This window comes from Achroia grisella, unplaced genomic scaffold (genome assembly GCF_030625045.1).
Source record: "Achroia grisella isolate CSIRO2021 unplaced genomic scaffold, CSIRO_AGI_Agris_v1 utg918, whole genome shotgun sequence".
Classification (NCBI taxonomy): Eukaryota; Metazoa; Arthropoda; class Insecta; order Lepidoptera; family Pyralidae; genus Achroia; species Achroia grisella.
In genome coordinates, this window is record NW_026713067.1 from 1800344 (window position 1) to 1813492 (window position 13149).

A 13149-nucleotide genomic window follows, 5' to 3' on the forward strand; every position below is an offset into this window, starting at 1 on the left:
TTCCTATTTTACTTTATACTGAATCTTATACTTGTGCAACGTTTTTTTTTTATATAAAATACGTATTCTTAGGGAGGAGCAATAAATTCCAATTCTAGATAACTGCCTCGAGCTTATGCACATTGCTTGCATTTTGAAAAATGAGTAATTATTGCTTTAGTAGGTAGTACGTCGAGATACAGCATCTTAGAAGGCGGGGTAGCTATCTGTAATTTGTATTACGCCTCTACGCAAGTACATACGCTGTGGAATGCGCAACGCGCTCTCTATATACCTACTGGCTTGTATAGAGCAGAATTGTAAATATATTGAATACCTAATTTTTGCATACATTGTCAATTTGGCGTTTTCGCGTCTCGCTCATCGCCGAAAGCAAGCATCAGTCATTCGTTCGCCACTGGCAGACCACCGTCGTGTCTGTCTGTATATGTAATGTAAACATTAGCCCAGGAATGCATTTAGACTGTAGGTGCTGGAATATTATCATGAGCTGTGATAACGTGGCGGCGAGTCGGCGCGGCTCAGTCAGCGACGTGGGGTCGCACGGTACGGTCGCGTTCCGTCTGCGTGTCGTTCTAGTGACGTACGAAAGCATTCTGTGTTCGCGTACGCGCCGCATTCCATCGTGGGGGCCCTTCGCCGCTATTGGTCGGGCCCGAGTGACGTCACTCCTCGTAATGAGGTATTCAACATGGCCGTGTAGCTAGTTCGCGAGTGTGCTTCGTTATTCGTTTGAATGGATTTAATCAGTGAAATATGCCAAGGAGACCAAACGGCGAGATACCCTTGCCTGACGGTTGGGATTATGCGAGGGACTATGACGGGAAACTTTATTTTATTGATCACAACAATAGAAATACTACTTGGATTGACCCGCGGGACAGGTAAGTTTTCCAAAGAGAAGTGTTAACCCGTAAGAGCCCCATGTCAAAACTTTACATTCCAATGTAATTTGTGGCGTTTTCTGTTTGAATTTGTGTGTTACAGTGCCAAAGAGTGATAATATTCTTTACGTTCTCTGCACTGAGAAGATTGCAGTGATAAACATTGTTCTAAAATAGAATTAATCGTGGAAAACAAACTGCCCGCTCGACGCGACGGTGGTGCTCTCTAGCTGAAAGCGCGCGTAACTGACTCGATTTCACACGACATACCACAATTTAGTGACAACAAAATGAGCTAAACACAAATTATGGTTATCATTTGTTATCCATTGGAATGCATTGTTTTAGTTGCGTTGTTTCCATAAGGGGTCTGATTATTTGATGAACGGTGTTGGGTCGGAACTAATGAGGCCACGTAACTGGTTCATAGTAACGTTGGTGACTGAACGGGCTTAGAAATAATTCGTTAAGTGTTGTCTGAATATGGTATGTGTGAGATGGTACGGCTGATTTCGTAAGGTACGCGTGTATGGTGCGACAACGGCGCGGTGGGAGATGGAATGCAATGCATAGGCAAGTTGCGTCGTGTGAATGACAGGCCGTAGAATGCGGCTTGAGCCTGCGGCGAGCCGGCGATGGTCGCGCCTTTCTAAAGCGGCGCACCAGCCCCGCCGCGCCCCTCCCCTCACCACCGCAACATCTCGCCAAGCTGCAGGTGCTGCAACATCCCTATTAAATACCGATCATGTCTCTAGTCGTATCTATTTACCATGCTAAATGACACCTGCATCATTGTCTTAAAAAGTTTGACCTTAAAAACCCTACACCTGCGTTTAAAAATGCTAAGCAACACTTTGTAATGCTGCATGGCTCATACAATGATGCTAAACAGGATAAAATTGATCTTGTTGACCCATTTATTAACAAGAGGAATAAAATGAACTTCATACAACATGCTAACAATACTATTCACGATTTTATAACAAAACCTGTTTATCTTTGATACTATAATAAAATAATATCTTACAACAAACAGTTATTTTAAGAAACAGGATGAGTTTATGTATGTTCAATTAAACAATATAAAGTCAAAGTTATTTTAGACCATGTTGAAAGATGTTATGTATGAAATAGACATAGAAGAAGTCAAGCTTCAATGCAATATGTTTCAACATTACCGCATTCTTGGATTACTAAATTGAATATGTGACGCAAGGACAAAAGCTATAGCAGATGTTATGCGAATGTTATAAAAGAGTTCAATGTTTCAAAAAATCAGATGCGAATTAAAAGACTTAAGGATCCTGATTCTATTACACTGACACCGCAATAAAATTCGCCGCTCACACAGAATCCATAAACTTGGTATTTTTATTGAACCTTTTGCCAAAGTGCATTCCGTACGATCGTATCGACATTGGCGTGATATTTGAGACTCAGTGTACTTAAAACTGAATAATCTTATTTCCTTTATCAGATACAAACATGGAAAATTTCTAAATCGTTTAATTTATTTTACTGCAAATATAGAAATGTCTTTGAACAGATAATGTTTTTTAATAACAGATACGCTGCATTGTTTTGGTAGGAACTACAAGTCGATAATAAAGAGCAGTCGAGTCACAATCGACCTAGAAGTGAAGACACCGCGGATGTCACTGCCGACATCTACTTGTGTAAAGCGCGCACATAATAAACTGAGCCACTAAGCCAATTTATTAATGTCTAAAAATAACCAGGCCACGTCTCCAGAGCATACGCTATTATAACCTTATACGTGGCATGGTACCTAAACGTTCTATGAAAAATGTTGTCTCGGTTACGGCACTCGTGTTTCTGCCAGAATGTAATTATTTACATGCCTCCGCCGAGAATGTTGTCAACTAGGGCTGGTTTTTATGACTTGATATATACTAAATTGATATGAGTTTATTGGTCTGTCGCGACGAACCTTACGATCTCTTAGTTACATTAAATATGCGCCATTGAATTTCGAATTAAAATCTTTTTAACATGGTGGGGATATTTATGATGCTATTAGAGGTGTAGTCTGTACATAGCAATAAGTGGTTTATATTATGCTTCTATAACGAGGCTCTGTGTTGCGTGCGAATAAGCATTTTGCGGTTTTCGCAGATCTCAACAACAAGTGTGATACGTAACGATATAAGTGGTGCTTAAAAGAAGCGACAAGAACTCAACGACATAGAACTGTTCGACAGCTACGCATTGTGAGTCTAGAAAAAAGCTTTGTATCGTTTCTATAAGTAAGGAAGCGAGAAAGACAATGATAGCGGCGATTAACAAGCGAATGGGAACTTATACCCGAGTACGTCAGTGTTTATTACTTTAATTGTATCGGTTGAATGCAGTTTCACTGCGTCGGTACATTTAGCCTGTACATTGTTCAGCTTGCATACCACAGTGTTGCGTTCCGTTGCTAGTTAATGCATAATTCTATGTTGCGAGTGAAATCTGCGTACTGCATGCCTAGGTGTAGGCAAATTAGATGTGGGAATCGTAGGGATTCATATAATGATAGAATATTTAAAATTCTTCTTGCATTCTAATGTTTCGCTAGTCAAACACACCCCGGTTTTACACGGGTATTTAATAAAAATATAAAAAATTTAAAATTATAAAACACAATCATTTTTTCACACGCTGGGTTACGTTATCGGAGTTTTTATACCCTATCGTAACGTTTTTGAAAATATTCTATTGTATGAGTTCGAAGTTTCAATTTAGAATTTAATGGTAAATGGCTTCAAATTGGTTCAGCAATTTCGGAGCTATATTTATTGCAAACAAACAATTAATCGGTAAAATCTTTCCATCTTGTAATATTTGTATTATATATTAACGCATTTTCAATACTATAGACATTTACAGTATTGCTGTAACTGTCTTTATTAATACAGAACCATGTACATATATTGTACTGCAATCTAGGTACTATTAGGTATTTTGAATAATATTTATGAGCTTCTTCTGTAGCTGTTTAGTTAAATCAGGCCAATTGCTCATCGTTTTTCTCGACAACGATTGCACATATTTTAGTAGTAATATTGGTTGTAACGAAGCTGTCTTCATAAGATTGTGTAACCCAAGTATGTGTAAAGCATCTTGCATTCTTCCCACGCCCAACGCGAGTTCCTTCAAGCGTAACGCTAAAGGGGCTGGGCATTTTACTGCGTTTCTTGACTTTTGAACACTAAATAATGCTGTTGAATTCTCAAAGTAGAATAATGCTTAACGCGTTGTTTATACTCGGTAATCATCAAGGTGACCGACATCGAACCATTAGCTATACTGAAACGAGCGTGAACCGGTCACCTTTGCTAAAACGAAGTAAAAGTATTTTACGTACCTATTCAACGGTGTTAAGATATAGAGGGATAGTCATTTGAATATGATTAACGAAATATTTTAGCTTGAGGCAGATAATCGCTACAAACTAAGCCACCTACACTCATCAGAATGTATGTGGTGATTAATGTTTTCTCAAGAGATAAAAGAGAAGAAACATTTTCTTTTTAACAATTTAAACTAATTGTAGTCTATTGGGGAGTAGCGAAATGTAAATTTAAGTGAACCGTAGGGTGCGGCGCGTGGCCGAGCGAACGCAAAATAGCGTACAACATTGTTTACTCAACGCATTCCTTTCAGATAAATATGTCCTTGGTGGTTTTATACTAGCAGACGCGCGTAGAGACACCGCGCTTCGACTTATGACTGTTGATATAATTTGATTATTCTGCTGCAAATGATAGACGATCATTACTTCTTTATTTTATAATCTAAGCAGTATCTATAATAAAAATACTGATATCTACATTTCTAATTATGTACATACATTTAGAAGACTATAATAGAATACAATATTTACTAACAATTTATTCATGTTTTTTTATTTTCGCTGTACATTAATAGGGAAAGTTCCGTGAAGTGTCTGACATTCAGATAATTTTGATATGCCGATTCTAAGAATGTCTTGGAAACGTCGAACATACGAGGCCTTGTCACATCGATATATATTACTTTGTATTCAGAATATAACATTATCATCAGAAAAATTTTGTTCGCTATCTATGGTACTGGAAAATAGTCTTAAATCACGCATGTTTAAAGTTATCTATGCGAGTATGTGATAAAAACAGTACTGCTCTCATTTCTAATACAAATTAGCATTCCTTTCTTATCTAATATTGTCGTCATATGACTGTTTACATATTTGTAATGGTTTCATTTCATTGTCGCCCACTATGTACTATACTTCAGTACACATTTAAACTACCATAAATCTCAACTTTGTAATGTGTGTGCAATGGCTAACAAACTGACTTCCCTCCAGAACCCACCTGATGGTCTGTGGTAACCATCGCCTATGTACATGCACTACGGATATTATATACATCTCCATTCCAGAATACAAGATTTTCATCCTATTATTTTTAACTGGTGCCGCGTCAGTGTATACTGATAGCGCAGGTGAATGCACCATGCCATTACTATAGAAAATAGTTAAAATAAATAAGTTGATAATGTTGAGTGTTGATCAATCGTTTATACTGTTCGGTCATAAAACTGAATAACTTTTTGCCTGATTTGCATAAGACTGTTTGATTAAACTCCGGAGGACGCCCAGACTCCGGTCGCTAAAGAATGTTGCCTATTTTAATGTTTCCTCTATAAACATTAGTGACGATTTAAGAGGAGTTTATCGACTTGAGATTTAGATATTCGGCTGTTTCAATTCAGTATTTGTGTCCTCCTCTTCATTCAGGCGTGACAGCAAAACTTTACTAAAGTAATGTACTATCTTGGATTGTTCACAGGAAGGAGCTATTTAGGTCCTTTTTATTTATGACATTAACGATTACATTATCTAAGTTAGGCGTAAAAATGAGTTTAAACAAAAACTAATGTTGGCGCTTTGAAATAATAGTTTATTAGTACTAACGGCGAAATATTATTTTGTAGTAGTTTAATTTATTGTTGTAGAAAATAGTACGGAGCACGTTTCAGGGAATATCCTCTTAATGTTTATAGTAGTATGTGTGATTCAACTCTGACTGTGGATGGAAAGAAAGCGATACTTTACCGCTATTCGACTTAAAAACGTCAAATAAAAATTAAAATCGTTATTTACTGGTGTGTTATTAATGGAACTTCTTTGGTATGCCATTAATTAAAGAAGCTATTCATGACAAACATTATAATTGCATTGTGAACAAAATAATAACCTATTACGGCAGCGTATGATGTAGATTATTTAAGCTGTGCCGATTAACCTCTTACTTGACTACGGAATAAAGCAATTTGAAGTGTATGACATGAAATTAGAAAACTAATTTCAAAACGAACTAATTGAGCAATCCATTTTCAATATATAAAATCATCAACGTAAATCAAAAACGTCCATCAATTTAGATTGTTTTTTAATTTGATTAGGATATAGTGTATTTAGTGAAGTACACAATTATGTTATTAGAATTAGTTGTCTATAGTAGACGTGGCCATCGGCTGCGAATGGGCACAAATCCTTGGTTCTGAATAAATTGTTCTAATCGCAGTTTTGGACGTGGGCGAAATATGTGACAGGTCCATTACTGGCGAATATCTACAATTTCATTCTAATATGTACCTTGTACCATAGCAATAGTGTCCGTTGTTATTACTATCACTTATTCTTGGATCGTAACCGTTTTGGAATACGAAACACCTGTATAGAATAGTTACCTACTTTGGACCAGCAATTAGGCGGCTGAATCGAGATTAAAAGTCCTGTTTATGTCACAACTGGATTTATTGTAATGATTCCATTGCATATTATTTTTGACCTTCTTTAGAATATTATGCATAATTTTATTATTATTGTCATTGATAAAATTCAAATACGTTTCTTGTATTGTAATAGTATTTTCCATAACTTTATCGATTTTATACATCTGGGATACTTAACAATCTCCGATGTTTTGATGTGTATATGTTGATGGCTCAGATAGTTTTCCATTGTTTCAATTTTATTTTACAAAAAATATATATCTAGTACTGGAATACTAAACCGTGAATATTTTCAATCTAGTAGTTTCAATCAAGATAGATCTTCATAGTAATACAGCAGTGTACAAAGCGCTACAATCAATAGTAACATTTTGTCTTACTAATCTACGTTTACTACGTTTAAAGATTCTGTGACAATGAGGCTAAGGAATTCGGTTCTCAACAAAGTTTCGCAGAAGTAAGGCGCCATCCATTCATTCGCATGCATTGATATCTTGTTTGACCAATTCAACCGATGTTTAACCATAGTTTCCGGTGCGTTACAACGACACCGCTCTAATAACAAATGTACGTGAACGAAGCTGCTTTGCCTAATGTTTGACTTTCTATCACTGCGAAAGTACCATTCGTGGCATCGTCGAGTTGCCGACAAGCATCGTTGCAAACTATTAAGAACAGTTCTATCATATCTAAAGGGCGCACTCGCATACCCGTGGCGCGTCATGTACGTTGTATTTCTACATTTCTCCACATTTTATTACCCACTTCTACAGTCGTGTTACCGCAGGAATGTTTGATTGCTGTATTATCTGCTAGCATATTTTTTATACTCAACTGTAATCTTAAATGCGGTAGTTGCAGGAGCTTAGTCATCTGGTGCTATTAAGTTTTAATATGTCTATTGACTGAGTTTTATTATATTTGAGAAGGGGTAATTAATGCTGTGTTGTTTTCATTATTTTCTTGCTATAATCATTGACCCATTAAATAATGAATGAGAATAAGAAAGTAATGGTGTCAGCATTAATTAAACTTAGTACATCTTTTGAAACTGGATACTAAATCACTAAGCTACCAATGTTCCCATTTATAATTTTGTGTTAAGAAAATAAGTATCTGTTGGATTATTTGTTATTGCGTTATCAAATCTAAATCTTTTCATAAATTTATATAACAAGTAGTCTGTACAAATAATGTAGTATTATCAAAACGTAATAGAAACGAAGTCGCGTTTATCGTCTATAGCTTCGTATACATCTAAGATCGAGACTAGCTTTTATATTGCCCGACTAATTACGAGCAGTCGTTAAAAATACATCACAAATACTTTAAAGTTACTATAAATTATGTGGGTCGTAAATTTTTGTGCCCTGATTTACTGAGACATGCATAGCAGAGCCAGGTTCTTTAGATTTACGGTATTAATCTGCATCAAATTGCAATGTAGCCGTACCAGTTGGGGGCGACTATAATGCAATATCAATTAGGAATTCCTTAAGTACAAAAGCAACAGGCCATTCGTCATTCCACGGTATTATTTAGACTGCGTCGTGTTATCGAATGACTGAGTGAGGTCGTGATATTCGCTTTCGTGTTACCAAGTGTTTACTAAATTCACGATATCTTTTAAAATTTCGACTGTTTCACAAAAATTTTAGATACGTCGTAAAGACCTACCAAAAATTTTTGCGTATTTAATTTTTTAAATTTATATTAGCGTTTTTTTTTAAATAAAACAATATTTTCACAGTTTTCTTTATCTATTGTGAGTTGATTTAAATTTTGTTTTTATTTCAATTGTGTTGTGTATATTTCATTTTCTACTTTAATGTAACGCTATAAATTTAACAAATTAGAGTTAAGTGTCAACTAGCAAATAATATATGTAGTTTTTACTTCAATGAAATACCTCATATATTTCTACTTCGTTTGTTTGTTATAATTCATTATGATTATGTGTACGTATATTCTAACATTATGTCTAGCCAGGAACATGGCTACCATTTATAATGTTTTCTAAATAAATAAGGCTAAAATAGATTTCTAATAGGTATTACCTAACCACTTAAACATTTATTTAAAAATGCTGAGTAAATAAAATGACAGATACATTTACTTAAGAAATATATCGATATAAATTCTAAATTAAATTTAGACACGTGACATACCTGACCAATAATATTGACTAAATAAGAAGGAAGTTTAAAATCCTTTCTGTTTTCTTTTTGTATTGATACCTCTGCGTTCAATATTATGAATGTAATATTTCCTGCAAATAGTCGGTTATTAATGTATTGATTATATTATATAGCATAATAATCGATTGCATAAAAATAGTTTTGTTACATAAGCGATTACTTTCCCACCATACTTATTTTTGGATACATTGGTACGTCGTTGTTTTTGTTTTCCCAAGGTGACAAAATTGGATGAAATAAATAAATTTTATAGTACATTAAAAACTAACACAAAATTCGATTACTTGTGGATTTTATTTTCATAATCGATTGTTTTTCACATCCCTATTCGATATTGTGTCGCAGGCGCACGCGCCGCCTGACTCCGTGACGAAGGCGGTTGGTATGCGGCGTGATTCAATCGGAAACCCTACATATTCGCTGTTTATGCAATCCACTGTCCGTCCGTCCATCACATCTACACACAAGGGGTGATATTTCGTGTCAGCCACTTAGTACTTACACCACAATTCATTGCAACAATATAAAACGTTGATTCGAAACTTAATCTTTGACAGTATACAGATTAAAGCACAATAACTCATTTGATATTCAAGTGAGAGCATCAAATAAATGTAGGTATATAAATTCTCGAATCCCAAGACGAGCTGAGACCTTGAAGGATTGACGTGACGCGCGTCTTAACAGCGTCCACACTAAGCGTTGGAATGCTGTTTGTCAATGATCGAATGACGTGTGACGTCATGGTGTGGCATTAACTGCCCATGAACATACCATCGCACTACTAATTAGTACTTTCGAACGGTTACCACCGTAATTTGGGGGATAAATTCGGTGATTGCCGCTAGTGACGTAAGAAATGGAGAATGTTTGTGTATGCGGTTCGCTTGCACGGTTGTGTGGAGATACGAAATTTTATATCCACGTATTGGATCATCCGGTCGGCATTCGTCGAACCCATTGCAAGTCGTGTTTAATTTGATTGTAGCCGTTGTAGCAATGGGTCACCGTTTTGGAATGCGAGAGGAAATCACGTTGACCCCTAACACGCTTCCTTTTTTGGACATCGGAAAGTCTGTAATCATCCTGTCTGTGAGATTGGTTTTGTTTAAGTCAAGAACAATAATTGTTAAAGTACCACAGGCCAGTCTATTTACTTTAATATTATGCACATAGTAATTTAGTCACAGGTTATTCACTTCACATTTTTATCCTTAACTGTATCTAGTGACACAGTTTTTGATAATAAGTAAGTAGATTAATCTTATGGATTTAAAAGTAAGTGTGGCAACAATGTCTTCTCGCCGTAAAGGAGTAAAAAAATCGGGCTTGCTCCAAAGCTTAAGGAATGTGCATTAAACGGGCCATCCGGATTAAAATATTTCCCTCACGGTATTTATAGAGCTTTAGTAGGTGTGCGTGTCCATTTGTCGGTCGGTCGATATATGTGAGACAGCGTGGCACCTCCTTCGACCAGACGTGTTCCAACTCAGTCATAATCATAACCCAGGATTCGGTTTGGCATTTCCACTTTTGCAAAATATAATGAGTAATATGCTCCGGATTAGAACGTTACACATTCACAACTAATACCAGTTCGTTCGCAAGCGTCTAGACTTCGATAAATTGGATGTTGTATTAATTCAACGATGTGCAAATGTTACTAGGAATAAATCATACGTTCTATATATATTTGCTAACACTTTTATAGTGCCCCTTTTATAATTCTCGACGCAATTGAACTGGATTTGTCTGATTACTAAGTAGATGGAATTCGATTTCCGTGTGCAGGTTATTGATGTTTTGTTTGTGGTATAAAGAGGTATAAGGATAGAGCTCACTCGCATGCTTGCTTTGAGACTTAAGTTTCTGTAAAAGTTGGTTCCGGAAGAATTGCATGAAATCTGCAGGAGTAAGTACATAATGAAATAGTCCGAAAGCGGGCAGCAACCTTCGTGTTTCTATTCTGGGATGGCGAACGACGGTACGTTGGCCTTCTGCCGCGCTATTTTCCAATGAGACTCGATGCACTGAACTGACATATCACACAACTCATCCGAACCCGATTTTATTCGCGTCTCCTATGCGTGACGATTTGATAATAAACTGAGTATGAAAGTCACCAAGTTCAAAGTGCTGTGCAATGTTATACCAAATAATAGGATTCCTGAGATTTGCATCAGTTGGAAATATAATATGAAATGCTTAATTTACATTTTGCGTCCATTCTTTGTTTTCGCTGATTGTTATCTCACACTTTATGTTACCGTTAGTATGCCCTAATAAAAGGTCTTGAGACTCATAAAAATTTTATTAACTGTCGTGTGTGTTTTTACATATTGGCCTCAAGAATTTTATCAAAAAACACAAATAGACTGTGTATTCTGAGAAATGTATTTTAATAAATTTATTGTTTTTAATGACTTCTATTAAGCTGATTTAAAGTTTGAATAATATCTGCTGGGAATTGTAAAAGGAAAGATTAGTAGGAAAATAATTCGGAACTACATGCTGCTAATGTACCAATAGATGGCATTAGAATACATTTATGGAAATAGCTCACGGTTAATGGTTTAAGTAAATTAATTGTTTCTTCACTGCTTCCATGCTTTAATAATGGAAAGTAATATGTTTTTAATTTATTGATTGGATTGATCAATAAAAGAAGATTTAGCAGTGATTATAACAATGCATCATCATAATTTTATCTGATGACTCGTTAATCCAAAGCAAGCTAAATTCATCGTCAAACGGCACTGCTATTCTGCTTTAGAGGTCGTTCATTATTAACAGATTTTTATCTTTAGAGATCATGGTCTAATGGTCCACTATTTCGGGTAACAAGACTGAGATTGTAGTATGCTCAATGCTAGCTGACAAGAAATAAAAATGTCTGCGACCATTTTAATTTCCAGCGAATTCTCTGGTGACAGAAAACACAGTTAGCAAATCAGATAGACAGTTAATCTGATAAACGGTGGTGGGTCCTACCTCTGTCATGTTCAATTGCTCAGCGAAATGTTACAAAAAATGTTCTTAATACACTACTATATTGTGTCTCAATTAGTAGGTACGGAGGATGATAATTATATGAATAGTAGCTCATAACTAGTAATTATTGCAGAAGACCATAAAGCTACTGCTTATCCATACACTTTCATTACCTCCATCACAGAATTATTAACAGCAAATTTTTATCATAAAATTATAATTGCAAATTCAGCTTGAGTACAAAGTTTCTAATTTCTGGATCGAATTGTTAAATCTGAAGTTTTCATGTGAGTATGTTAATAAACCTTCAGCAGTAAATGATTATTACGTACAAAAATTGAGCCACATTTATTTGATTAGTTGTCTTGTCAAATTTTGGTCAGCCTTAAACAAGGATGGTTTTTAGTCGTTTTCATGGTTACGTCTTTAGGATACCTTTAAAGATTTCTTAAAAGTCGGACAAAAAAATTTTAATTTATAAGTGTGTTTATTTTGATATTAGATACGCTTGTATTATTATAGTTTATTGTAGACAATTATTTTAAAGACCTCGATGGTCTAGTTTAACATACCGCCTTATTTCCATGGTCGCCGATCTTTTCATCGCACAATACAAACATTTGTATTCATTAAAATTATTTGTATTTATATCAATAATTTTTAGTGTATATTATAAAAAATATTGAAGTGGTTCTATAAGTTCTTTGGTACGCATAACATAAGTTCAGCTTAGGACTCGATATTGCTATGTGAATTATCTAATCCAAAACATAAAAAAAAACAAAGTAGGCTTCTATCTATTTCAGGAAGGAAGGAAAAATATAACTCAATATGGTAATTACCATATTGAGTTATATTTTTATTATCATAATAGGCTGTTAAAGTAACAATTAATCTATAGATTTATTTATTACCCATCCCAATTCATCCGAATTCAACTAATGCTAACATAGAATATATAGTTACAGCATTTTATAAACAAAGTTATAAAATTACTGTCATGTTGACTATATAAAAGTATAACAGCGCTGTCTAAACAGTTCTTTGTTACGAAGATTTTCGGTACAACAAGCAAATTTATTGCAAGGTTTTTATACTATTATAGTACAAAAAATCTTACAAAAATAATGCACTCGCCTGCGCTATCGGTTCACGCTGGCAGGGCATCAGTGGAGGAAGATAACATGGGGTCAGGTCATTTAGTCCATCGTGACTTCAGCAGGAATTTATCACGATGGTTTCTAGGGAAATGCGTAGAGGACTTGCCGTGAACTGATTACCCCATTGAT

General features: G+C 35.4%; 1 protein-coding gene across 1 annotated transcript in view; it reads left to right on the forward strand.

Moving 5' to 3' along the window:
* The first annotated feature begins 499 nt into the window (after positions 1-499).
* The window catches only part of LOC131853930 (protein WWC2-like), a 40207-nt gene continuing 27557 nt past the window's right edge, over positions 500-13149 (forward strand). The window contains exon 1 of the mRNA XM_059205019.1: positions 500-884. Coding sequence (XP_059061002.1) covers positions 757-884 — 128 coding nt within the window. The 5' untranslated portion in view covers positions 500-756. The remainder of the gene's footprint in view (positions 885-13149) is intronic.